Source organism: Lipophrys pholis (assembly GCF_963383615.2).
Source record: "Lipophrys pholis genome assembly, chromosome: 5".
NCBI lineage: Eukaryota > Metazoa > Chordata > Actinopteri > Blenniiformes > Blenniidae > Lipophrys > Lipophrys pholis.
The window spans coordinates 32,928,559-32,952,710 of NC_137628.1; the positions used below are offsets into that span (position 1 = coordinate 32,928,559).

The 24,152-nt window shown below is 43.2% G+C and overlaps 1 protein-coding gene across 1 annotated transcript in view; it reads right to left on the bottom strand.

Moving 5' to 3' along the window:
• Nucleotides 1–1,288: 1,288 nt before the first annotated feature.
• tpcn3 (two pore segment channel 3) overlaps nt 1,289–24,152 on the bottom strand; it is a 38,234-nt gene continuing 15,370 nt past the window's right edge. Inside the window, exons 5-19 of the mRNA XM_080464273.1 lie at nt 21,577–21,693; nt 14,233–14,351; nt 13,271–13,372; nt 10,053–10,179; nt 7,775–7,982; nt 5,787–5,931; nt 5,522–5,707; nt 4,752–4,816; nt 4,515–4,602; nt 4,282–4,351; nt 3,066–3,285; nt 2,852–2,942; nt 2,644–2,757; nt 1,912–2,033; nt 1,289–1,776 (exon numbers count right to left, since the gene is read on the bottom strand). Coding sequence (XP_080320399.1) covers nt 1,643–1,776; nt 1,912–2,033; nt 2,644–2,757; nt 2,852–2,942; nt 3,066–3,285; nt 4,282–4,351; nt 4,515–4,602; nt 4,752–4,816; nt 5,522–5,707; nt 5,787–5,931; nt 7,775–7,982; nt 10,053–10,179; nt 13,271–13,372; nt 14,233–14,351; nt 21,577–21,693 — 1,908 coding nt within the window. The 3' untranslated portion in view covers nt 1,289–1,642. The remainder of the gene's footprint in view (nt 1,777–1,911; nt 2,034–2,643; nt 2,758–2,851; nt 2,943–3,065; nt 3,286–4,281; nt 4,352–4,514; nt 4,603–4,751; nt 4,817–5,521; nt 5,708–5,786; nt 5,932–7,774; nt 7,983–10,052; nt 10,180–13,270; nt 13,373–14,232; nt 14,352–21,576; nt 21,694–24,152) is intronic.

Sequence of the window (24,152 nt, forward strand, 5' to 3'; positions counted from 1 at the left end):
CGAGAAAATAAAAGTGCTGGTCTTCACTCAGTAAATGAGCAGACAGCCGTCCAGAAATAACCACTACTCAAGGTAAACAAATAGAAGGTGTCAGTAGTTACCATCTTGATTTTGTTCTTGATCCAGAGTTTTCCTTTAAAGAGCACATTGCCATTTTAGTTTGCAAACTTAAAATCAAGATTGGATTTTATTTTCGTAACCAATCATGTTTTTCCCTAAGTGCTCGTAAATGTCGTGTCTTCAACGTTTTTAGCACTTTGACTATGGCCATGTTCTTTTCATGGGTGCTTCAGTGAAAAGTCTGCAGTCCTTGGACACAGTGAATCATTGTGCCTTAAGGTTTCACCAGTTCACCACTGTGAACTGTAGCAGAGCTGATCTGCTTCAGTCAGAGCGAGGAGCTTCACACACTGGATGACCTCAGTATACAAGACTATGCTTGGTTCCCTCCTACCTACTGTCTGTGCTCCTCTCCAGAGAACCAACAGCCATTATTCCTTACGTTCCAATGAGAAAGAGAGAGAGGGAGAGGGAGAGGGAGAGGGAGAGGGAGAGGGAGAGGTGGGGACGACAGCGACAGTGTAAATGCAGCCTAAGTCACCTAGACAGTGTTTTTATAACAGATTGCTCTGCTTCCGTGTAATTAGATAATTACATAGAGGCTAATTAGCTCACTCCTAGCAGGTCCTCTCTGTTGTGTCTGCCTAGTTTACAGTTGTGGTGCTTCATTACTGTTTTTCAGTGAGCTTTGAAAAATGAAAAAGACTTCACGGATTCAGGCCCCGTTTACACGACAATGAATACTTGTCTATCCGCAGAACCGTTGACACGACACCAGTGTTCTGATCTACTGTATCCACAAAGTTTTTATTCCGGCTCCCGAGGTGGAAAGATTCTTTGGCTGTCGCTGTTCCCTCCTGCAGAGCCTGATGGAGGTGACGGAGCACGGCATCGGTCCCCCTCCCTCCCCTTCCTTCAGCTCATGTGCCTGTAAACAAACATGGCCGACCCGTAGTGGTTTGACTGGCGGTCCTGTTCTAGTTTTATCGTCCAGATCACTAGTTTAATAGTTGACTCTCTCCTGATAACATCCGGTTCATCATCAGACCACTAGAATGTCTGGTTCTCTCTATTTTGTTCAAGTTTATAGTGTTTTGTTCTCTGCACACGTCTGTGTAGTTTCAATACAAAAAATCCTTTTTTATGTTTTACACAGAGGTAAAGGTGAAAGAATATAAACAGAACAACAGAAATGACTGATCATGAAATAATCATTCTGAGACAGACATCAGATTTACTTCTGGTGATAGAGATAACAAGTGTGAAACTTCATTTACTGGTTCATATATATACACAATATACAAAAATCACAAAAAGTATGTTGAATCTTTGAATCAACGTCATCAAGAAATGATGATCTGATCTGCAGCTGAATCACAAGTATAGAAAAACATGATATACTGAACATTTCTATTAAGTTAATTAACATGAAAAAGAGGGAAAATATAAAGTCGATGGAAACTGCAGAAGATCGTCCAGCTGGACTGGAATTGTCCACGGACTATAAATACACTAAATGTAGTGATGTATGTGTGTGTGTGTGTGTGTGTGTGTGTGTATGTGTGTGTGTGGATTTGAAAGTTTACACGGAGCTGAATGACGGGTTTGTAAAACTGTCGCTGCTCTGAGCTTTGGGATCGTTGTTCTCATCAAAGTCTTCAGGATTCAGATCAGACTCAAACATTCGCTGCAACAAAGCGTCGACAGTCCGATATCCTGAGAAAGAAACACATTGGGACACTATTTATGCTGAAATTCACACCAACACATAGTCATACTGCAGAATGTCCAAAGCATTTCTACACAGCAAGGAAAACTCCTCTTTTTCCTTCCCGACTTGTCTTGACTCACTTTTTGAGGCGATTTTAAACATGAGATGAGGCGGAGTGGCAGTAGTTGTTTCACACTGACTGGCTCCCAGGTCATTGTCAATGGTTTCCATAGAATTCACCAAGTTTTCATCCGACTCGTCCCTGGTTAACCACCAAAGAAACACTTTGTGAGTTTCATGCATTTAAAAACATCAAACCAATGGAAAGTGGCTCAATCAGAGTCCTCAGGATACAAAATACCCGCTTATGTCGTGACATTATAATGAGTGGGCAGGGGCGGATGGGGCTCCTGTGGTCACTATTACCCCCAGTGAGATTGAAGCAGTGTTTGGGAGGTGTCCAGTGGGTCCATTCCAAACTGCAGCTGTGGAGCCACATGTGGCTCTTTAGCCCCTCTGAAGCAGCTCCCTGTGGCTCTCAGCTTTCAGCAGTTTGAGGCATTCAACTGAAATCATCCCCGTGTGTCAGCATTAACGCGGCACCTTTTAACGAAGCCCACTTTGTTTCTGGAGGAGCTTTTTACCCACTTAGTTATTTAAACTTTTACAATCAGCTGATTTTAGGGAGCAAAGTTCAACGATGACAGAACAAGCTTATAAATCTCAGTAAACAAACTGTGGAAAATCAGTTTTTATAATATAATGTTCAAATTGGGCATTCACTGTTGCCAAACTTCAAATATATAATCTGTCTCCAGATAAAATAACTCATCTCCAGTCAGAATGTTTGTGTTTCATGTCGGTTGTCATACTGTGCAACAGCCAGCTCCAGTTCTTGGATTTTCTTCTCCAAAGATGTCAGAAGATCACTTTTCTCAACCGAGTACTCAACGAAAAAGGCTTCCAAGACGAACGCCACAAAGATACTGAAAGACAAAGGAGAGGAACAGGACAGCATACAGAAGAGGAGACGTTTGACTTCAGGATGTTTAGTTACCGATGTTTGAACTTAACACTTACTTGATGATGATGATGACAACCACGATGTGGAAAAGGACAAAAAAGAGCCTGGCTGATGAGTGTGTGACGGCAGCAAAGCCACTGCTGAGCAGTACCATCATGTTAAGGACACAAACACCAGTGAGAACCTTCCCAGAATATGCGACAACACTTTTACTGTTTCACTTCCTGACAGCATACAGCACAGCTCGAGCAGACAGCAGGTGAAGGATATCATGCCACTGGTTGACCACCGTCAGCTCCACCAGGAGGATGAAGGACGACACGATGTTGTTAAAATTGTTCTTACAATAGTTGAAGTGTGCGAAGGCTGTTCCTTTGAGCAGAATGTTTCCACAGTAAGTCTTCGCCGGGTCGCTGGCGTTTGCTTCATAAAACTTCACTTTGTCTTTGAAAAGCTCCATTCCGACCACAGCAAACACGTAGTAGACCACCTGGACAAGAGCACCCCCCCACCACAGCGTCACCAACACCCCCACCACAGCGTCACCAACACCCCCCACCACAGCAGTGAGAGCGTCACCAACACCCCCACCAACACCCCCACCACAGCGTCACCAACATCCCCCACCACAGCAGTGACAGCGTCACCAACACCCCCCACCACAGCGTCACCAACACCCCCACCACAGCGTCACCAACACCCCCACCACAGCAGTGACAGCGTCACCAACACCCCCACCACAGCGTCACCAACACCCCCCACCACAGCAGTGACAGCGTCACCAACACTCCCACCACAGCGTCACCAACACCCCCACCACAGCCCACAGCGTCACCAACACCCCCACCACAGCGTCACCAACACCCCCCACCACAGCAGTGACAGCGTCACCAACACTCCCACCACAGCGTCACCAACACCCCCACCACAGCGTCACCAACACCCCCCACCACAGCAGTGACAGCGTCACCAACACTCCCACCACAGCGTCACCAACACCCCCACCACAGCCCACAGCGTCACCAACACCCCCACCACAGCGTCACCAACACCCCCCACCACAGCAGTGACAGCGTCACCAACACTCCCACCACAGCGTCACCAACACCCCCACCACAGCCCACAGCGTCACCAACACCCCCCACCACAGCAGTGACAGCGTCACCAACACCCCCACCACAGCGTCACCAACACCCCCACCCCAGCGTCACCAACACCCCCCACCACAGCGTCACCAACACCCCCACCACAACGTCACCAACACCCCCACCACAGCAGTGACAGTGTCACCAACACCCCCACCACAGCGTCACCAACACCCCCCACCACAGCAGTGACAGTGTCACCAACACCCCCACCACAGCGTCACCAACACCCCCACCACAGCATCACCAACACCCCCCACCACAGCAGTGACAGTGTCACCAACACCCCCACCAACACCCCCCACCGTACTTTTAGGAGATATTACCTTTAAGCTACTTACAATAATGAGCTGTCCAAATGTGAGGATCGCTGGTCCGATCCTGATCAGTGTGTTTATAATGATACGGAACCTGACACAAGACACGAAGCAAAGACAGCTCAGTGAATATCCATAGACTGGTTTCCTTAAATACTCAACTGTTGCTCCTGGTACATAAATAAACCAGTGATCTGGAGGTAGTTTCTAAATATTTAACACTCTGAAAAAGAACATTAGGAAAAAAGTTGTGGAACCTTTTGATACTGTCGACCACTCGAATCAGTCTGAGGACTCGTAGAATGAAGACGATGTCCAGGATCTGTCGACTGGTGTAACCGCCGGCTGCGACAGGGTCACAAAGAGCTCTCAGTTATCCATCGACACAAAGATTAATGAATAAAGCAACACATCACTCCCAACAGCTTAAATCTTCAGCTTTAAGCTTCTCATCAGAGCTGAACAATCTCACTTAAAAACCAAACTGTTCTTACAGGATTTTAGAGCCGAGTTAGCAATGGTAGCGACGAGAGCAGAAATGACGATGATGGTGTCAAACCTGTAGAGAGAAAACACAAGTGTCATTTTAGAGGTTTACCGACTTGGATCATGTTAACTCAAAAGATCATTACACGACTACTGAATACAAAGACGTACATCCGTGATTTGGGATTTTGGATTAAATGAACGATCAGTAAATAAAGCTGGCACTGTGGGTTGTCACTGCCGTCTCACAAAAAGAAGATTGGGCAGTGAATCCTGGTCGAGGACAAGATGATCACTCCACACGCTGAACACTTTGAAAGTGAGTTCAACAAGTCAGGATGAAGAGTTAAAACAACAAACTGCAGCGTGTGGCTATACAGGCTCTCTCACAACACAAAAACATTCCACCTGTTCAGAGTCTGATCAGGAAAAGACAATTCTCTGTTTGAGAGCAGCTTCTGAATCCTCCAGTCCAGCTTTGACAGCCACATTGTTTTTCAAAACTGGATGAAAGTGATGTTACATAACTGACATGAAGAGTTGTACTCCAAGTATGGCGATCAGATCACAGCCAGTGTGTAAAAGGACTGTGTTCAGACACCAACCGGCCCTGTGGTCCATTCTAAATGGACCCTATCAGTTTAGGATCTAATGGCAGACAGGTTCTACTCTTCACACTGCTTGTGTGCAACATTCCTAAAAGACAGAATTACTGAGTGTCAATATGATTTGTGTGTATCGAGGTGACGACGGTGTAAAGATTTCAGCATCAACTCACCAGTTCCAGAAGCAGTGTCTGGAGAAGAAGGCTCTGGGCTCAAACACATAAAGCTTCATCAGGATTTCTAGAAGGTAGAGGGTCAGAAAGACCCACTCTGAGTGGGCGATCATGGGGTTTTCCTCATCCAGACCGATGAATACAGCATTCACCAGAATAATCAGGTCATACACGATGACGAAGGCCCTGAACGGAGAGCAGGCAGCTCAGTTCTACGTTACAGAACATCCTGCAGAGTCACCGTTTGTCACACATTGCTTCTCACCGGTGTTGGACCAGCCGGCGGAGAAGGCGGCTCGGGGCCGACTGGTAGAGGGCGGGGCAAGAGCTCTGAAATGGGTGTGGTCGGGACTTGAGCGTGATCACTTCGATATTGAGGAGGTCGGCGAGCTGGACGAATGCCTCCTTAGCTGTCAGTCCAAGCAGAGGAAACACACCAACATAAATACAAGAAGCAGCTCCTGCCAGGAAACCAAGTCAGAGACCGGGTCTGAAACCGGGTTTGAGACCATGTCTGAAACCGGGTTTGGGACCATGTCTGAAACCGGGTCAAAAACCAGTACCGAAACAAGTTCCAAAAGCAGGTCTGAAACCATTGAAAGCATACAGTATCTAAAACCTGGGGCCTCATCTATAAAGGTTGTTTACCCACAAAACAGGTCCTGAAAGATGCATACGCCACTTCCCACGCAAACTTTGTGATCTAAAAAAAAGCATTTTGAGGGAGAACCAGGAAAGCCCACTTTAGCACATGCACATTTTGGAGACGGAGAACCTGGTGGTGCTGATGGTGAAGTGGTGAATTGAAGCTAGATTCATCTCATACATTTAATGTCTTCACAGATCAGACTTATTGATCCACGTGATCATAAACAGCCGAGCTGCAGAGTTCTAGATGTTTCTTTAGTGGAACGTTACTGCTGAATCAGCAACTCCATGTTCATACATTCAGCTTCAAATGATAGAGCGGTGGACAGAACTGATTGATTATTAATGATACAGAGGATCGAACTGATTGATTATTATTGATACAGAGGACAGAACTGATTGATTATCAACTGTGACAAGGTGTGAAACAATCAGTATGATTTCAGAGTAAACATATAAATAGCGCGGTGACAGCCATGAGTAAAGCTGCAGTGTGGATGCGCTGGCAAGGTCATGTACTGGTACTGGAGACAGACGACCTCCTCCACCCACCTCCTCCACCCATCTTCTCCACCTCTAGACTGACTGAGGACACAACACAAAGTCCACTGAGCCTTTTCACAGTCCCCGTTGAAATATTTAATTTCTACATTTATTAAAGACATAAAACTGTATTTTATCGATCTCCTCCCAATCTGTCTCATTCCCTCTCCAACACTCTGCCAGACTGCCAGCACAACAGGGACTATTTTGTTGTCCAGCGGTGGGCTCAGGGTTCCTTGGCCTCCACGACGGTGCCATGTCACTCTCCTCTGACCTCCACCTTTAGACCAGACTCTTCTCCATCTCTGCAGTCACAGATCTCACTGTGGCTCTCACAATAATAACAACAATAATAATAATAATAATTTCCTGACCTCCACCTCCAGCATGACTATTTCTCTCTCCGTAAAATTCCTTTTCCTCGTCTTCTCTGCTATGATTTGGCGTAAAATGCCTTCGATCAACAGGCTGATTGAGATGCAAAATATTCCTGAGGCACTTTGCATTGACCATTTATGGTAGAACGTGGGCGTGTTGAGGGCGGGGCCTGAACTGTCACCTTCCAGGTGGACTGGGATCTAGAAAAGGAAAGTGCATGCAGTTGTGCATGTGCACGGTTTTACGGATCAGAATATTTTTTGGCGCACGGCATTTTCAGCTTTTGGGTGCACAAACATTTTTAGTTGGAATCCTACGCAGGGTTTTTATAGATGAGGCCCCTGATGAGGCCCCTGATGAGGCCCCTGATGAGGCCCCTGATGAGGCCCCTGATGAGGCCCCTGATGAGGCCCCTGAACTGAACCTGTCTGAGAGCACTGTTACATTTACATCCAGCTACACGTGGGCACTTATTTCTCTAAAGAATTTATAGGTTCTTCACATTAGATTTAGTAAAAACCAACAGAAAAAAGGTTATACTTCTTTGTACTAAAACTAAGTAAAACAAATGTTAGGAGTTATGAATATTTATGGTGAAGATTGAGATGAAATTGGGCCGTATGTGGCCTATGGCTCAGACTAATGCACACAGACAATGTATCATCACTCTTGAAAACGACCCACTGATGAAACCCTGGTTCTTGGTGTCCAAGACGCTCCACAGAAGCTGTCTGTGGGCATTGCTGATGTCGGGCTGCACCAGTCGAACCAGCTGGTTCCAGCTGGCCTGCTCCACCACTGGCTCTCCACCCTCCTCCTTCTGCTCGTGCAGAACCACAAAGGCTCGAGACATCTTCTGCCGTTTAGCTCGCACCAGCTGACGGACCTCTTCCTGTCAGACACAGCCACACAGACAGCTGGTGAATCACTCGGACTATGTATTTAGGTAGAACACCAATGGACCAGGCAATAAAAGAATAACACTAGAAGACTGTGATTTGTAGTATTTGTGTTATTTTTTAAATACATTCTCGCTGCATTGAACACTGAAGCAAAAAATTGCATTTAAAAAAAGTTTGACATAAATTGTTAAATGTCTTCACATTTCTGGACATTGTTTCATACCGCTGTATTTTGTGGATGTCATATAAAGACAATATATTAAATGTTGAAACAAATATATTTTACCCCCAAAAAAAAACCATACAGACAAATCTAGAAGAAATGTGTATGTCTACAATTGCAGATGTTAAGAAACATTTGTAAGGTTTGGTTAAGACTGTTGGATTTAACTACCACTTAATAGATCGTTTGCACTGACGTCACGATTTTCCCATGATCCTCTCTGATTCACTAGTGTCCTCCAGCTGAAAGTCACACTATAAAGTCATGGCGACTTACCTTGAAAGCAAAGCATTTAGGTATGAGATCGTTTTAATCAGCGATAGGGCTACAGCATTCCTATAACTGCAGCAACACCACCATTAACAGCACCTTTACTAACACCGTCAATACAACTATCAACACCATCGTCAATATCGCCATAACTACCACCGTCAATACCAACAACAACACCATCATTAACACCGTCAACACCACAATCAAACCCATTTTTAATTGCATTGTCAATTGCACCCTGACTATCGCTGTCAATACCACCATAACTACCACCGCCAATACTACCATAACTACCACCGCTGTCAATACCACCATAACTACCACCGCCAATACTACCATAACTACCACCGCTGTCAATACCACCATAACTACCACCGCCAATACTACCATAACTACCACCGCTGTCAATACCACCATAACTACCACCGCCAATACTACCATAACTACCACCGCTGTCAATACCACCATAACTACCACCGCCAATACCACCATAACTACCACTGTCAATACCACCATAACTACCACCACAGATACCACCATAACTACCACCGCCAATACCACCCTAACTACCACCGTCAATACCACTGCCAATACCACCAAAACTACCACTGCCAATACCACCAAAACTACCACTGCCAATACCACCAAAACTACCACTGCCAATACCACCAAAACTACCACCGCTGTCAATACCACCATAACTACCACCGCCAATACCACCATAACTACCACTGTCAAGAATACCATAACTACCACCATCAATAGCTCTATCAATAACATTGGCCATCCCATCATCAATACCACTGTCATTAACACCACCAATAACACAGCCAATATCACCACAGATCTATAAATACCCCGTGTGAGGGCATGAGACCCTGCAGGGGGCGCTGTACTCTATCTGAGCAGCAGAACTGACAGTGGTGGTCTGTGGTTCTCAGTGATGAAAGCGGGTTCAACGTGAACACATGTGACCACAGGAGTATATAATTATTATTGTACTAGATTATATTGTGTTGATTAGGGCTAAACAACACAAATGCCTTATGATCACAATAAAAACTCCACAACATGGAATCACAATGTGATTAATTATTCAGTCATTTATTCCTTCATGCTCTGCTAATGCAAAGCAACAGAATTGTACATTTGAAAGAAAAGTGTGATTTACTGCAATTAATGAAGAGTTTATAATCTACAGACGTGTTTGTCCGATATTTAATATTATTGTGTTATTTTCCCAAAATACATCAAGATGACCAGGTATTACTTTTGTATGTCAGAAACATTTGAAATGATCCTTCATTCATAATCATACTTTTATTAACCTGCTTGATGTCTTTTGAATGAATCAATAGTTTTTTCCTCCTATTCCTTGTTAGAAAGACAAACATCAGATGGACTTTCTCCCCACCGAGGACATGAAGCTGCTCCTTCAGACGAAGCGTCTCAGAGCAGCTCCAAACACTTTACAGCCCCAGAGAAACAAGCCAGTCCCCTGCTTCCCTTACTGACAGCAGCAGTGTAGTGATGGAGACCGTTGGCAGAGTTGTGAGAGCTGTACCTTCAGGTGCTTCTTGTAGGTGTTGTAAACTACAGCCAGGAAGACAGACATGAAGATGTAGGTGTTGACCAGGATGTAGAGGATGAAGAAGATGGCAAACACAAAGCTGGAGTTATAAGCTGGCATCCTGCCAACAAGACACAAAATCAAATAAGGTTATTTTCTGGGCTCTCACACCTGACAGCAGACTACACATACTACACAGACATACTACACAGACATACTACACAGACAGACAGACAGACTACACATACTACACAGACAGACTACACAGACAGACTACACAGACATACTACACAGACATACTACACAGACAGACAGACTAAATTAGTTCATAAAATTACATCAAACATTTCCTATGATGAAATTCTGTGCAGCAGCCATGAATTTAAAAAGAAGCGTTGCATATAAAGAATGCTCTGGGGGGACTGGCCCCCCCTAACTTCTTATTCTACTGTGGAGGAACCAATATTTCTAAATTTAATAACTGGATATCACTGCATGAAAATGGGACAGGACCAACATGGGCTACCAGGGAACTCCACTCCAACTCGCCAATTTCCACCATTTCCATCCTAAGTAGCTCCCTGCCTCTCTGAAGTCTGAAGAATCTGGGGTGTTCGGTGTGCAAATGAAAAACAATAAATAAAATTCTTAAAAAAAAAAAATAAAAAAAAGAATGCTCTTGAATTTCTTGTTGTGGACAGAACACAGTGGTTATAAAGTCTAAAAAATGTTCTTGTTTAGTTTTTTGAATGGTTTCAGACCTGTGGCCCTCTGAAAGACTTTAAGAGAGAGCGACTCACCCAGACCGAACACCGACTGGATCTCTACAGTTGGTCTACAGTTCGGTCGGGGAGTCAACGATGCCACTGCCACTTTATTAAAACATCTTGAGGTGAGCAAAAACCATGATAAACTGATATTTGGAGATTTCTCTTCTCCTTTTAACACAATTCAGCTCTTCTTAACAATTTTAATCTGGATTTCAATGTTTTAGGCTGGATTCTTAATTTTCTGAACATTTTCTGACCGTTAAAAAAAAAGGGTGAAGGTGAATGGACGCATGTCATTATTCACATGGTCTCTCCAGGGCTGCGTCCTTCCCCCTCTCCTCTTTTGAGGAGATTGCAGCAGTTGGCATGACGACAGATTTTTTTAATCAAATTTGTAGACGACGCCATACTAATCAGTCTCCTTCAGGACCATGAACTTTCCCATGGTCCTGTCGTTGATGAACCTACAGCCTGGTGTGACGATGCTTTTCTCAAAATGAAAATACAGGAAAATAAAAGATGTATTATTTATGAAAGAATTAAAAGAGCCATTATGAAAGTGGTGCTGCAGGTGTGTTTCCATCTCCTCTGCTGCTCCACCCCGTCCCGGGACCTCCTCGGCACCACAGAGTTCACTGGTCTGATCCGGCTTGGCTTCAGGGGAGCTTCTGTCTGGAAGAGACCCCCCCCCCCCCCTCCTCCGTCGGCTCTCAGCTTGACTCCGCTCCACTCGGATCCAGTCCGTGAGTCACCCCTCTCCAACCCTACTCCTTTTGGAGGATCACCTGGAGGCAAGACTCAAGACTAGTTCTTTTTTCAGTTTAAAATAAAATCCTTTGTTGATGTTCCATCTGTTGCTTCCTGCACATGAGCCTCCGTCCACCCCCCCCCCCCCCCCCCCGTCACAAATAGTCTTGCATGCCTCCCAGAGATCATCAAGATTCTTCCATGCTCTTTCATCCGACCCCAGACATGCTCCATGATGATCATGTCAGGTGACTGGGCTGGCCAATCCTGGAGCACCTTGATCCATTTTGCCTTCTGGAACTTTGACGTACAGATGGAAGTTTGCAATAGAGCACCATCCTGCTGCAGAACCTGGCCCCTGTTATAGTTGGGAATGTAAGCGGCAGCTACGATTCCTTGATATTTCAGACTATTGACGTGGCCTTCCACCCCCATACTGGATGGAACCCCAGACGAGGATTCTTCCGCCACCAAACTTGACTGTTTTCTCGGTTCCAGTAGATCTCTTGCAATATCTGCAGCGACTGTGATCAAATTCAACAATAGATTCATCAGGAAAATGCCGCCGTTTTTTAATCGTCTCTTGTTTACTGCTGATTTCTGGGCTTTGATTCGACCATGAGTCCACTTCAAGACAGGATTTGACAAACTGATCTGGTTGACCCTGGGATTTCAGGCAACTGGACCTCATGAAGCTCTGCTGCAGTGGAATATCAGCTTTCCCTGGTTCTGGATCTCTGAGACAACAATCAGGGTCCGTCTGACCTGGGCTTGTCAGAAACATCTCCAGTCTCTTCATATCTTCTTCTTATCCTCTGTACTTGACGCTGAGATACAGTGACGGTTTCTAACACCTCAGCAGTCGATCTGGTCTTCAGCCTCGTGATAATTAACACTTTGTTCTCAGGGCGAATCTTAGGCATGAGGTCAGAGGTCAGGTTGCAGTTGATGTGAACGTCTGTGTACTGGCGTTCTTTTTATACACACCTAAGAATGAGTTGATTTATTATTTGTCACAGGTGAAGCTCTAATCTAGGATTTGATGATCATATGACAAAGCCACAAGCCTTGTGTCTTTGTAAGTACTGACTCAATGGGCTGTACCAAGCCGTGGACATTTCAATACTCATCGGCCATTTTGTTTTGCACCAAAACATTCTGCTAACGCTGTAAAAATGTATTGATTATAAATATATTTTAGAGGCACTTCATGTCAATGTGTGCCAAAGCGACAAGACTCTTGTAGGGGACCGTGTCATGCTGAGGTCCAGTTTTTGCCTTCTGGCTTTTAGCTCAGATTTCCTAGAATGAAGGGAAACAGGTACCAGCACTGTTTTGTCCCTAAAGCCATTTCCCTCCTGAAATCAGCGCAGGATTAGAGAAGTCGGACCTGATTTGATTTGATTTGTGGCTTCTCACGGGACGCAGAAACCTGGAATATGCACTGACGTCACTTTAACAACCTTCTCTTACAGTCGGTAGGCCTATTTTAGTTTATTTTAAAATTCTGTTGAGTAACTGCGACTGGTGTTGTTGCAGCAAACTCTATTATTCTCTCCCTCTTGGGATGTATGTATGTATGTATATGTTTTTATACTTTGCTGCAGCACCATTTGTCCTATGGGGACACAAATAAAAGTGAAGTTTCTTGTCGTGGACAGAACAAAGGAGTTCTAAAAGTGAAGTTGGTCTCACATGATGTCGGGGCTGTTGGCTGTGGTGACCAGCACATACAGGTCGAAGACAATGGACAGGTAGTTGGTGAAGTAGGGTTCTCCTTCTAAAGTCTTCAGGTCTCTGCAGAGAAGACAACATTTACTACATCTTGTGTTCAGTTCTTCTGAAATGTACAAACCGCAGTCCTGTCAAACACAAGTCAATCAGAACATGTTGGACAAACATGAAAATCGGTTTTTCACAACATTTGGTTTTTGACATCTTATGTAAAACATAAGTTTGTAAAATTCATGTAGGGTCTAAAAATCTTAATATATTTTAGTCCTTTATTGAAACATCTATCGCTAAACTAAAGATGAAGTTGGTACATTGGAACACAAACACTGAAGAGCCCGACTGACTGTCTTCACCCTTCATGCAGTACTTGATTGCAGGAACTCAAAGAGAACTACAAGGATACAGACTCATACAAAAACTTCATTGGTCCCTTCAAACAGAAAATGTTCTTTATTTAATTGTTTATTAAACATTTTTCTAAAAACTAAATGTGTGTTATTCAGACGAAAACAGGATGGATTGGTTTGTGGACACGATCTGACTAAACATGGTTGTTTTCTCGTCTCCAAGCTGAGAGAAGCTGGGAGTTTGATGACTCTACTAATATGACAGTGGCAGCGATCTTAACTACCTTAACTACCGTACCTCCTGTGAGCTGCTTGCAGTTAACGGGGGTAACATCCTGCTCTGTCCCGGTTTGTGGACTGGACCTGACTCAGAGTGGAAGGTTTCTCCAGTCACACTGTCTGCAGTGTGATTCCAACCAGAGAACGACCTCCCTTCCCTCACCTCTTCACCTCTGCTCATTCTTCACCTTTATTACTTTTTCTTCCCAAAAACAGATTTTAATTCAAAATGTGGGAAGTTCTGTGGACAAAAGAACGTTGTGTGACCCAGAAACATTAGTTTGAGAAGCGTCTCACCGTTTGCCCAGCAGCTTGAGGGCCATGAGGGAGAAGATGAGGAGGCTGAAGATGAAGAGCAGGAATACATAGAAGATCTGAGGGAGGGCATTCCGGATGCTTCTGAATGCTCTGCGGAGCTGAAACATCAACTCAGACTCAGTTGTTATCAGAACACACACACACACACACACATCACAACAACACTGAGTGAGGGACAAATTCAGAACCAGGACAGGAAGTGACGGATCAGATCATGAAATCTTCTTTTACTAAGCCACCGCAGGCGAACGTCGTTTCTCTTTCCTGTCTTCACTGAAGAAATGTGTGGAAATGGTCCTTCATCAAAGAATCACATCAGGGCCCGGTTCTTCTAAACTGGGTTACTTTAACCACTGGTTAAGCCCGAACTGCCGGTTAAATCCTTAACCCGCCGTTAGCTAAACAACCATTAAATATGTTAAGTTTAAAACATATTTAGTCATCCCGTTAGTTAACTGTGAGGTTAACAACAGTGGTTAGCATCCCTGACGCTCCACCCAAGGCTCCGCCCACTTCCAAGTCTCCGTGCTTCCGTGTTTTGCCTTAAACATAGTGGTGGAGGCAGCGCAGTGTTTTTATCTGCTCTATTAAACGACCATAAAACATGACAAACTACCAGGATGTTAAAGAGGAAGATGAAAACTGAGCTGGATGATCAGAGGCTTCATGTTGCCTCTTTGTTTTTAATTTGACCCGAGAGAACCATCTAGAGAGAACCATCTAGAGAGTGGACTGAGTGGCCAGAGAGAAAATAATAAGAACGTGGGAACCAGATAATAAGTCGTTACCTCAAATGAATAAAGCGAGGGAACCAGATCATTTAATCTCTGGATTGATGAAGGCTGAGGTCTGCATGAGGCAGCAGGGGGCGCTCCGCTATGAGAAGCTCCACAGAACTTCTTTATAATGAAGCCAGACTTCTGGTTCCTCAGGAACTACTAAACAAACTACAAACTACTGTAAATGAAAGCTTGGAGGTTTTTTTGCCATAAAATGAGCCTTTTAATGGCTTCATGTGAAAGAGAACTTTAATTGTCATTTAGCATGTGTTTAAATAGGTTGCCATAGGAAACGGCTGCAGAGCAGCGTTCTATCATTCTACACCTCCATTCCTCCATGTTGAAGCTTTTGATTCAGACACGTCCAGAAATAAAGTGAAAGGAGCAGAAAGTCACTCTGGAATGTTGGATTGGTGAAAAATAAACATCAAGCTCATTTATTAATGTTAAAGAGGAGAGACATGAGAATTAGATCTTCTCTTTCTGGACCAAGGTGAGTTTTTTTTCTTTTTTGTTTTATTGAGTCCAAGAATAGACATTACAATGAAGTACACATACCTTTTCGAGTGGAGTTATATCACATGATACATCCTTAAAGCACACTTTTAACTCCGTAGTTCCAATCTAACAACACATCAAAGTCTACTTCTAAAAGAAAAAGCACACGTTTTGGATTTTTCTCCCCCAGGAAGAAAAAAGGAAAAAGAAAAAAAGAAAAAAAACCCAGAATAAAAAACCTCCTCAGCTCACTAAATTCAGTGCAAGTACAACAACAAATGTATATTATACGTATTTACACAGGTAGACATTAATGAATACCTACTACATATACAAAACAAAAAATTGATTAATGAAAATAAAATAAACACCAAGCACTGCCAGGCACATTTAGTTGGGCAGCATATTGAGAGCTGAAAAATAAGATAAAAAACATTGCCTTCTTTGGTAAAACCTTTCTGTACATCCTCTAATTGTATATTCAATTTTCTCAAGTTTTAGAAAAAATACCATGTCCTGAAGCCGCAGGCAAAGTGAGGGTTAACCTTCCAATGTAACAACAATGTGCGCCTTGCTATTGAGGACGTAAAGGAAACCATATCTCTGTGCTGAATTTAAAACCAATGAGGAATCAGGAATCCCAAATATGGCAATAAATGGAGAAGGCTGCACCCTCACTTTAAGAATCAATGAAAATGTTTTAAAATAACTGGACCAAAATGATATAAATAAGGACAGAGAAATAACATAAGACCAAGATGACATGGGGACCGTTACATTGATCACACATGTCCTCCAGTTCTGGATCAATCTTAGAGAGCCCAGATTTGGAGAAATGGACTTATGAACTACTTTAAGCTGAGTCAGGCTAAGACGAGCACACGAAGACGACGTTCTAATTCTGTTAAGAGCTTCCATCCTCCCAAAGCTCCTCAGTGATCTGTATTCCCAACTCCCTCTCACAAGAATTCTTAATTCTGACTATTGATTGTTTAGCGTTAAAATCAAATGATAGATCTCAGATCTCAGCCTCTCTGATGGCGACTAGACTCACACGGCTGTTCAGGAGGTAGGGAGGGAAAATTAGGGAAACATTTAGAAACAAAATGACGGATTTGAAAATATTGAAACAAATGATTACCTGGTAATTTATAGTTGGAAGATAAATTGGTAAAGCTGTCGAACAGCCCAGATGTGTATAAACTCCTGACTTGTTTGACACCTCTATCATGCCAAACTGAAAATACTGAATCTGAAAGAGAGGGGGTAAACAAATGATTCCTAGTTACAGGACATAAGGAGAAGGCTGCCACCAAACCAAACTGAAACCAGACTTTGTATTACAAACCACCTGATTATCTGTATATATCCAAGGTTTAGCTGGTTAAGGGGTAAAAATGAGGAATTGAAGTCCCATCGCAAGATGATAATTCCATTCTCCACCAGGGGGAGCCAAATGATTTTAACCTATAACAGATTTTATGTCTGTGAGCTGCCCAATAATATGATTGAAAGTTGGGTAAAGCACGTCCCCTGCTGAGTCTGCATTGTGGCAATAATGCTTTACGAACTCTCTGTGGTTTTCCATCTCAGATAAAACCACAAATAATCTTTTCCAAAGAATCGAAAAAGGTTTTTGGCAGAAAAAGAGGAATCGACTAAAACAGAAAAAGAAATGTTGGTAAGATCTTCATCTTGACCACATTAATCCTACCAAGAGGGAAAGAGGAAGATGTCACCATTGCTGGATGTCAGAAGTTATTTTTGCAATAAGAGGAGAAAAACTTGCAGAAGCGAGGTTAGACATCGAGCGTGTTACGTTGATACCGAGATACTTAAATCCAGTGGGATTAAGTTTAAAAAGTAAATCAGATCGCTGAAGCTTGCAAGCAGCAATATTTATGGTAAAGCATTCATTTTTCTACAAATTCAATTTATAACCTGAAAAGGAGCTGAAATTATTTAAAATACCCAAAACCTTGGGAATTGAACTAGTTGGATTTGATACATAGAACAACAAATCATCTGCATATAAAGACAATTTGTGTTCAGGAAAATCCCTGTAAATGAGGAGGAAGACGGCAGAGCAATAGACAAGGGCTCCCTAGCAAGAGCAGAGTGCAAAGGCCATAACGGACAGCCTTGTCGTGTTCCTCAACCAGGAGAAAAATATTCAGAGACTGTGTCTTTAGTATGAACACGATGAAGCTTTCAGGGATGAATAAAGAAGACGAATCCAAGAAACAAATTTATCATTAAATCCGAACTTCATCAAAACCACAAACAAGTTCTCCCACTCCACCCTGTCAAACGCCTTCTCGTTTGACACAAGAGTGCACAAGAGTGCGGGGATTAAAAAATAATTGAGGTCCCTTGATAAAACCATTTTGCTCTTGGGATATACCCAAAGGGAGAAAACACCTTTACGTCTGCATTTAGCAAAGACAGTGTTCTGTAAGAACCTGGGAAGGTTGGGTCTTTGTCCTTTTTAAGAGGTAAAACTATCGTGGCCTGCGTCAGGGTTGCTGGTAAATGACCTCTTTTTAACGATTCATTAAACAGCTAAAAGTAGTGGGGCCAATTCTTCAATAAACTTTTTGTAAAATTGGATAGAAGCCATCAGGGCCAGTTGCTTTATTTGACTGCATTGCTTTAATTGAATTTGTTACTTGGACCAGGCGGAACCGGGAGTCCAGATTTTTGGCAATATTGGGGTCATTAACCAGATTAGAGAGGCTTTGGAGGAATTCTTTCATTTTGTTTGAGTCTTGGGGAAATTCCGATGTATATAGAGAAGAATAAAATGATTTGAAGGTGGCATTAATTACAGTGGGATCAGTCATAATGATACTTTGGGTGTTTTGAATACTACAGATAATTCGAGAACTTGCTTGATGCCGTAACTGATGTGCCAATAGGCGGCTTGCTTTATCAGCATATTCATAGAATGAACCGCGACTATGTAATAACAACCGTTCAGCTTCTTTGGTAGAAATTAAATCAAATTCTAATTGTACCTCCATACGCTCTTAATATAATTCAGGTGGAGGGAGTGAGGCGTATCTTTGATCAAGGTTACTAATAGCAGTAGTAAGTTCCATAAGCCTAGAATTACTTATTTTACTTGAAAGTGCAGAGTAATAAATGATCTGCCCTCTGAGAGAGGATTTAAGTGTCTCCCATAATAATGAAGATGAAGTAGAATCATTCTTATTAAACAACAAAAACTAGAAATAAAATCACAAAATTCTTTATCTGCCAACAGAAGCGAATTAAACCTCCCTCATGGTGGCTTTGTTTGTGGACTTAAACTGTATATCTAATAGTACTGGTGCATGGTCAGATATTATTATACTCCAATAGTCCGTAGAAACAACACAGGAATTTAGAGTTGGGTCAATAAAAAGAATCAATCCTTGAATAGGAGTCATGCACCTTAGAAAAAAAAGGAAATGCTTTACTAGATGGATTGCAGGATCTCCCAGGGTCAACAAAGCCATTGTGAATCCTAAGTCTGAGAAGGATTGAGACATTGAGGATTCGTTCAGGTTTCAGGGACTGGGTCCGTCTCATGCTGGGTCAAAGACACAATTTAAGTTTCCACCAAAAATTAACAAATGTGAATTCAAAAGCGGCAGGTTGCTTAACAATCTATGATCAATGTTTGGGGCAAATACATTAACTAACAGAACCTTTTTCTGCATCAACACACCAGCAACTATCACATATCTGCCATTTTCATCAGCTCTAACATTCGTGGCTGAAAACGGTACTTTGTACTAATCAGAATAGCGCCCCCTCCTGACTTAGAGTTGAACTGTGAATGAAAAACTTGACTGACCCATGAGCACTGCAACCTGTAGTGATCTTTAATCTGAAGGGTCTCCTGTAAGAACACTACAGGAGACTGCCACTGTTTCAGACAGGTACAAACTTCTGATCTTTCTACAGGACGCCCCACGGCCTGGATATTCCAACTAATGAATGTGAGTGATGAGCCTGGCCCGGCTGTACCGCAGCCTCCAGTGGGATTAACCATTTAAAAACATGGAAAGAAAAACAAAGTGACCAAAGTGAGCTGAGATGAGACCCCCCTCCCCCCAAACAAACCCTGAACAAATACACCCAAAGTCCCCATATAAGTAAAGAACAGTGGAGACAGCAGTGTCACAGCAACAGGAAGAGGTTGTCCACAGTCAGAAGGGATCAACTCAAAGACAATGCTGAGCAGACAAAAACAGAAGTACACTGAGAGTGAACATGACTCCCACCAATTTAAAAAAAATAGAACAACAAAGTCTGCATTATTTACCAAATAACTTTTTAATAAAATATCTTAACTATTAACCAAAAAACAAGAGGAAGAACTTCCTTTCTCAATTAAAAAAAAAAAGTATTACATTACAGTGATAACCCTCAAAACCACAATGGTCGGTGAAAATACTAGGTGTGACCCAAATCTCTTAATAATTAACCAAACAAAAGGCCGGCGTGTTTAATGTCAAAGAACTGAAAATAGTTCGAACAAAAAGCATAAATATACACACACACACATATATATATATATATATATATATAAAAGTGAGGCACTTGTAAACTACAATGAAAAGTTCACTGAGAATGAGTCTGGATCCATCTCACCCAGGTTCAGACTCTTCACGTATTCTGTCACTTCCTCCGGTGATGTAAACTTCTTCTCAGCACCCTTGTAAGTAATGCGTCACTGCGCCGGGTAGAAAAGTCCGTATCTGAATCCTTCGACGTCCCGGAGAAGCTGCTGGACATCGTTGAATGCCGCCCGAGCCCGGGGCACCTTGGGAGTGTAATCCAGAAAGACCGGAATAACCACGACTCCAACTTTGATCCGCTGACGTTCTTTGGCCCGGCGTAGGATCTGGTCCCAGTCACTGTGGTAGTGAAGCCTGCACACTATGGCTCGTGGTCGGTCGCCCGGTTTAGGTTGAGGTTGAAGAGTGTGATGAGACCGATCAATAAGCGGTGCCTTATCCAGCACAAACGCTTCCTTCAGTAAGGTGGCCGCGGCTGCAGGAGAGCAGGAGCCAGGGCTTCTACTCCACCCATAATCCTTCACTTCCTGCGGCGTGATCTTGATTCCAGCTCCTCACATTTGTCTTCAAGCATTGTAAGCTTGGCAGTGAGGCGCTCCATGGTGGTTTTCATGGCGGCTATTTCTCCGTGCATCCTGAAAGCGCTTCCTCCATGTCTCCCGCGGTGCCTGTTAGCTTAGCCCACTTAGCATCATTAGCAACTTTGTCACACGCTCGCTGTTTCACGGCTTGTAGCTCAGCCTTAGTGGGTGACAGCGCATCTCTGAGAACTTCTTGCTGCTCCTTCTTAATGATTCCAGCAATGTCTTCTTTCAGGGAGGACAGCAGCTCGAGTTGTAGAGCGTCAACGTCCATACCGACGCCGTGCTGGGGAGGGTTCCACATGTTGAGCTCAGCGGTCGGGGCCCATGGGCACGACTTCAGCCGGGTCTGAATAGAACCACTTTTTCCCTTCCCGTCATTGCAAAGTCGTCCAAATTATGTCTTCAGGTATCCAGTGAACAAATACAACGAAAAACACTTGGTTGTAAGAAAAAAGCACAGTTGAATAACAATTTTAACCGAAATTGGGTGGAGCCACCGAATCCACACCTCGCTCCATTGAAAGCTCAGCAAGTTTTAGATGCTGTTTAAAGTAAAACACTAAACAAAAGTCAAGACAGCCCCTTAGGACAAATTCAATTTAAACTATATAAAACATTTAACCTTCAAAATGACATCAAACACACGATATGTTTTAACTAAAGAAAAAAATAATCCTGAACAAGTACTTTTGCTAAATTTCCTTTTTCCTCTTCGTCAATAGATATCATAAATGGAGGAACTTTAGTTAATCCTCTTTTTTTTATTATCTGTGCCTAAATATTTTCACAGAGCTGCTCTTTATGTCAAAATGTAGGAGTAGTAAAATGTGAACAGAATGTGAATAAATGTGATGCAGGGTTAGGGTTAGGGTTACATTGACTGTACTCTCTTACCTGTCGTCCCTCTGTGACGTTGACCAGGAGCAGCGGACGTAGAACTCTGGACCACCGGACTCCCTCACAATGTGAGGCTGTGAGCGCACCATAGATGATCATATCCACCAGGGTGAGCTGCACACAGGAGCAGACATCAATGTTCATCCAGGAGAGGGAGGAAAGGAAAAGCTAACTAACCACTGATCAACACTGCTAATTAACCACTGATGAACACCGCTTACGAACTACTGATCAATCGTGCTACAAGTTCTGTCTGTCCGTTATCATTTTCAAAACATTTTTAAAACAGAGCTAACAAAACTAAGAGGGTCTAGAGCCCTGGTCCCCAAATGGGGGCACCTAAACCACCGGAGCGAGTACTAGAGCTAGCAGCTCTGGTACGAGTCCAAACAAGAGGCGTTTGCAGGCCAAACTCGAACAAATGACTGGCTTCAGGAGCAAAATGAGTAAGTCAAGGTCGAATAAACTCACAAATTGACTTGCTAAATGGATTGCTCTGGACTGTAGACCACTATCAGTGGTAGAAGATAAGGGATTAGAAAATGTGCTACAGATAGCAACGTGCGATCCAACATTCCAGCTGCCGTGCAGAAAAACTGTTTCAAACCAGGTCCAACAGCTTTATGAAACTGAAAAGCACGTAAAAAGAATGCATTGCAGAAAGCTGAATTTGTGGTTCTGACTGGGGATCATTGGACCAACGTTAGTAATTCCAATTATGTTGGTGTTGCTGATGTCACAGATGGGACATGGCATCTCCAGTCTTTAGTCCTGACTGTGCAGAAGACACACACCAGACACTGAACAGTTTCTCTCTGTGGCAGAGGAATGGGGAATTCAACCAAAGACCCCCACAATTGGAGCAGACAGTGCACGGAACATGATGGCTGCAGCAAGACACTTCCCTTTTCAACATATGCCTTGTGTTGCTCACATCTTACAGAGAACCATCACTGTCAGCCTTGCTGATAGTGGGTTTAGTGAGACATTAGCAAAATGTCTTAAGAAAGTGGGTGACTTTAAAGACAGCCCTGCTCATACTGAGGAACTACAGCAGGAACAAACAGGACTGGGGCAGAACCAGAACCACTTATCCAGGATGTTTCCACAAGGTGGAATTCAACGCTTCAAATGATCCCTCGTCTGCTGAAGAATCAAGAGGCTGTTGTTGCTGCTTGAGACAGACAGAAGGACAAGCTGGTCATGTTGACTCCATCAGAGCTGGTAAACTCCAAAAGCTGGCAACTCTCCTTGAGACATGCAGGTAAATAAAAACTGTTTTAATGGCATTTATTGTTACTGTTTCTCTATAATTGACTGTTATTTTGTAGATAAATAATTTTTTTCCTGAACTGTCTTCTGCAGATTTGTACGGAAGAGTTTTAGGGCCACTGAAGAAAAAAATTAATTCGGAGGCTACAAAAAAACAAAAACCTTTGTGGCTCCAGAAAAAGTCAAAAATCAAAGTCGAGATTTTTTTTTTTCACGGTGGAAAAAACAGTCTGTCCCTCCACAAGCCAGCGGTGTGACTGCTTCCTCAAAATGCATCAGGCGGTTTAATGACGTGATGAAAAGATGCTTCAGGACAGAATGGAGCTCATAAACACGGTCAGTTATCATCAGAATCAGGACCAGAAGAGACAGAGCAGCCTGCTGCCTGGTTCTGTAGAGGAACAGTTATCATCAGTATCAGGACCAGAAGAGACAGAGCAGCCTGCTGCCTGGTTCTGTAGAGGAACACAGTTATCAGTATCAGGACCAGAAGAGACAGAGCAGCCTGCTGCCTGGTTCTGTAGAGGAACACAGTTATCATCAGTACCAGGACCAGAAGAGACAGAGCAGCCTGCTGCCTGGTTCTGTAGAGGAACATAGTCAGTTATCATCAGTATCAGGACCAGAAGAGACAGAGCAGCCTGCTGCCTGGTTCTGTAGAGGAACACAGTTATCATCAGTACCAGGACCAGAAGAGACAGAGCAGCCTGCTGCCTGGTTCTGTAGAGGAAGTTCGTCGAGTACGAAGGACAAAGACACGGATCCCGGCTGCTTATTTAAATGTTCTTATTAATCAAGGAAATCCTGTTTAAAATCACGTCCATCAGCAGTAAGCAACCTGATATAGTCACAATTAATTGATTTAATGTGAATTCACATCTACGGGTAAATGATGAGGGATGGACAGAAAGTCTCTCCGTGAAAAACAAAAATCTCGACTTTGATTTTCGACTTTTTCTGGAGCCACGAAGGCTTTTTTTTTTTGCCTCCAAAGTTTTTTTTTTTTTCTTCAGTGGCCCTAAAACTCTTCCGTAGATTTGTGCCTGAGCTCCTTGGAGGTGAGACATGTCTCATATTCAGTGGTTCTACCTGCTCTCCGCCACCTGTTCCACACCATGGACACCTCCAACACGCCTGTTTATCTAGTACTTGGAGTTCCAAAGAGATTTAGGCCAAATGACCATTTACATTTGAAATGTTACTTGAATTTTTAAAAAAAAGTACTTTATGTTGAATAGTTTTTTTTTACCATTTAAAGCCAACACTGTTGTGAAGGATTCTAAGATTCAAAGTGTTTATTG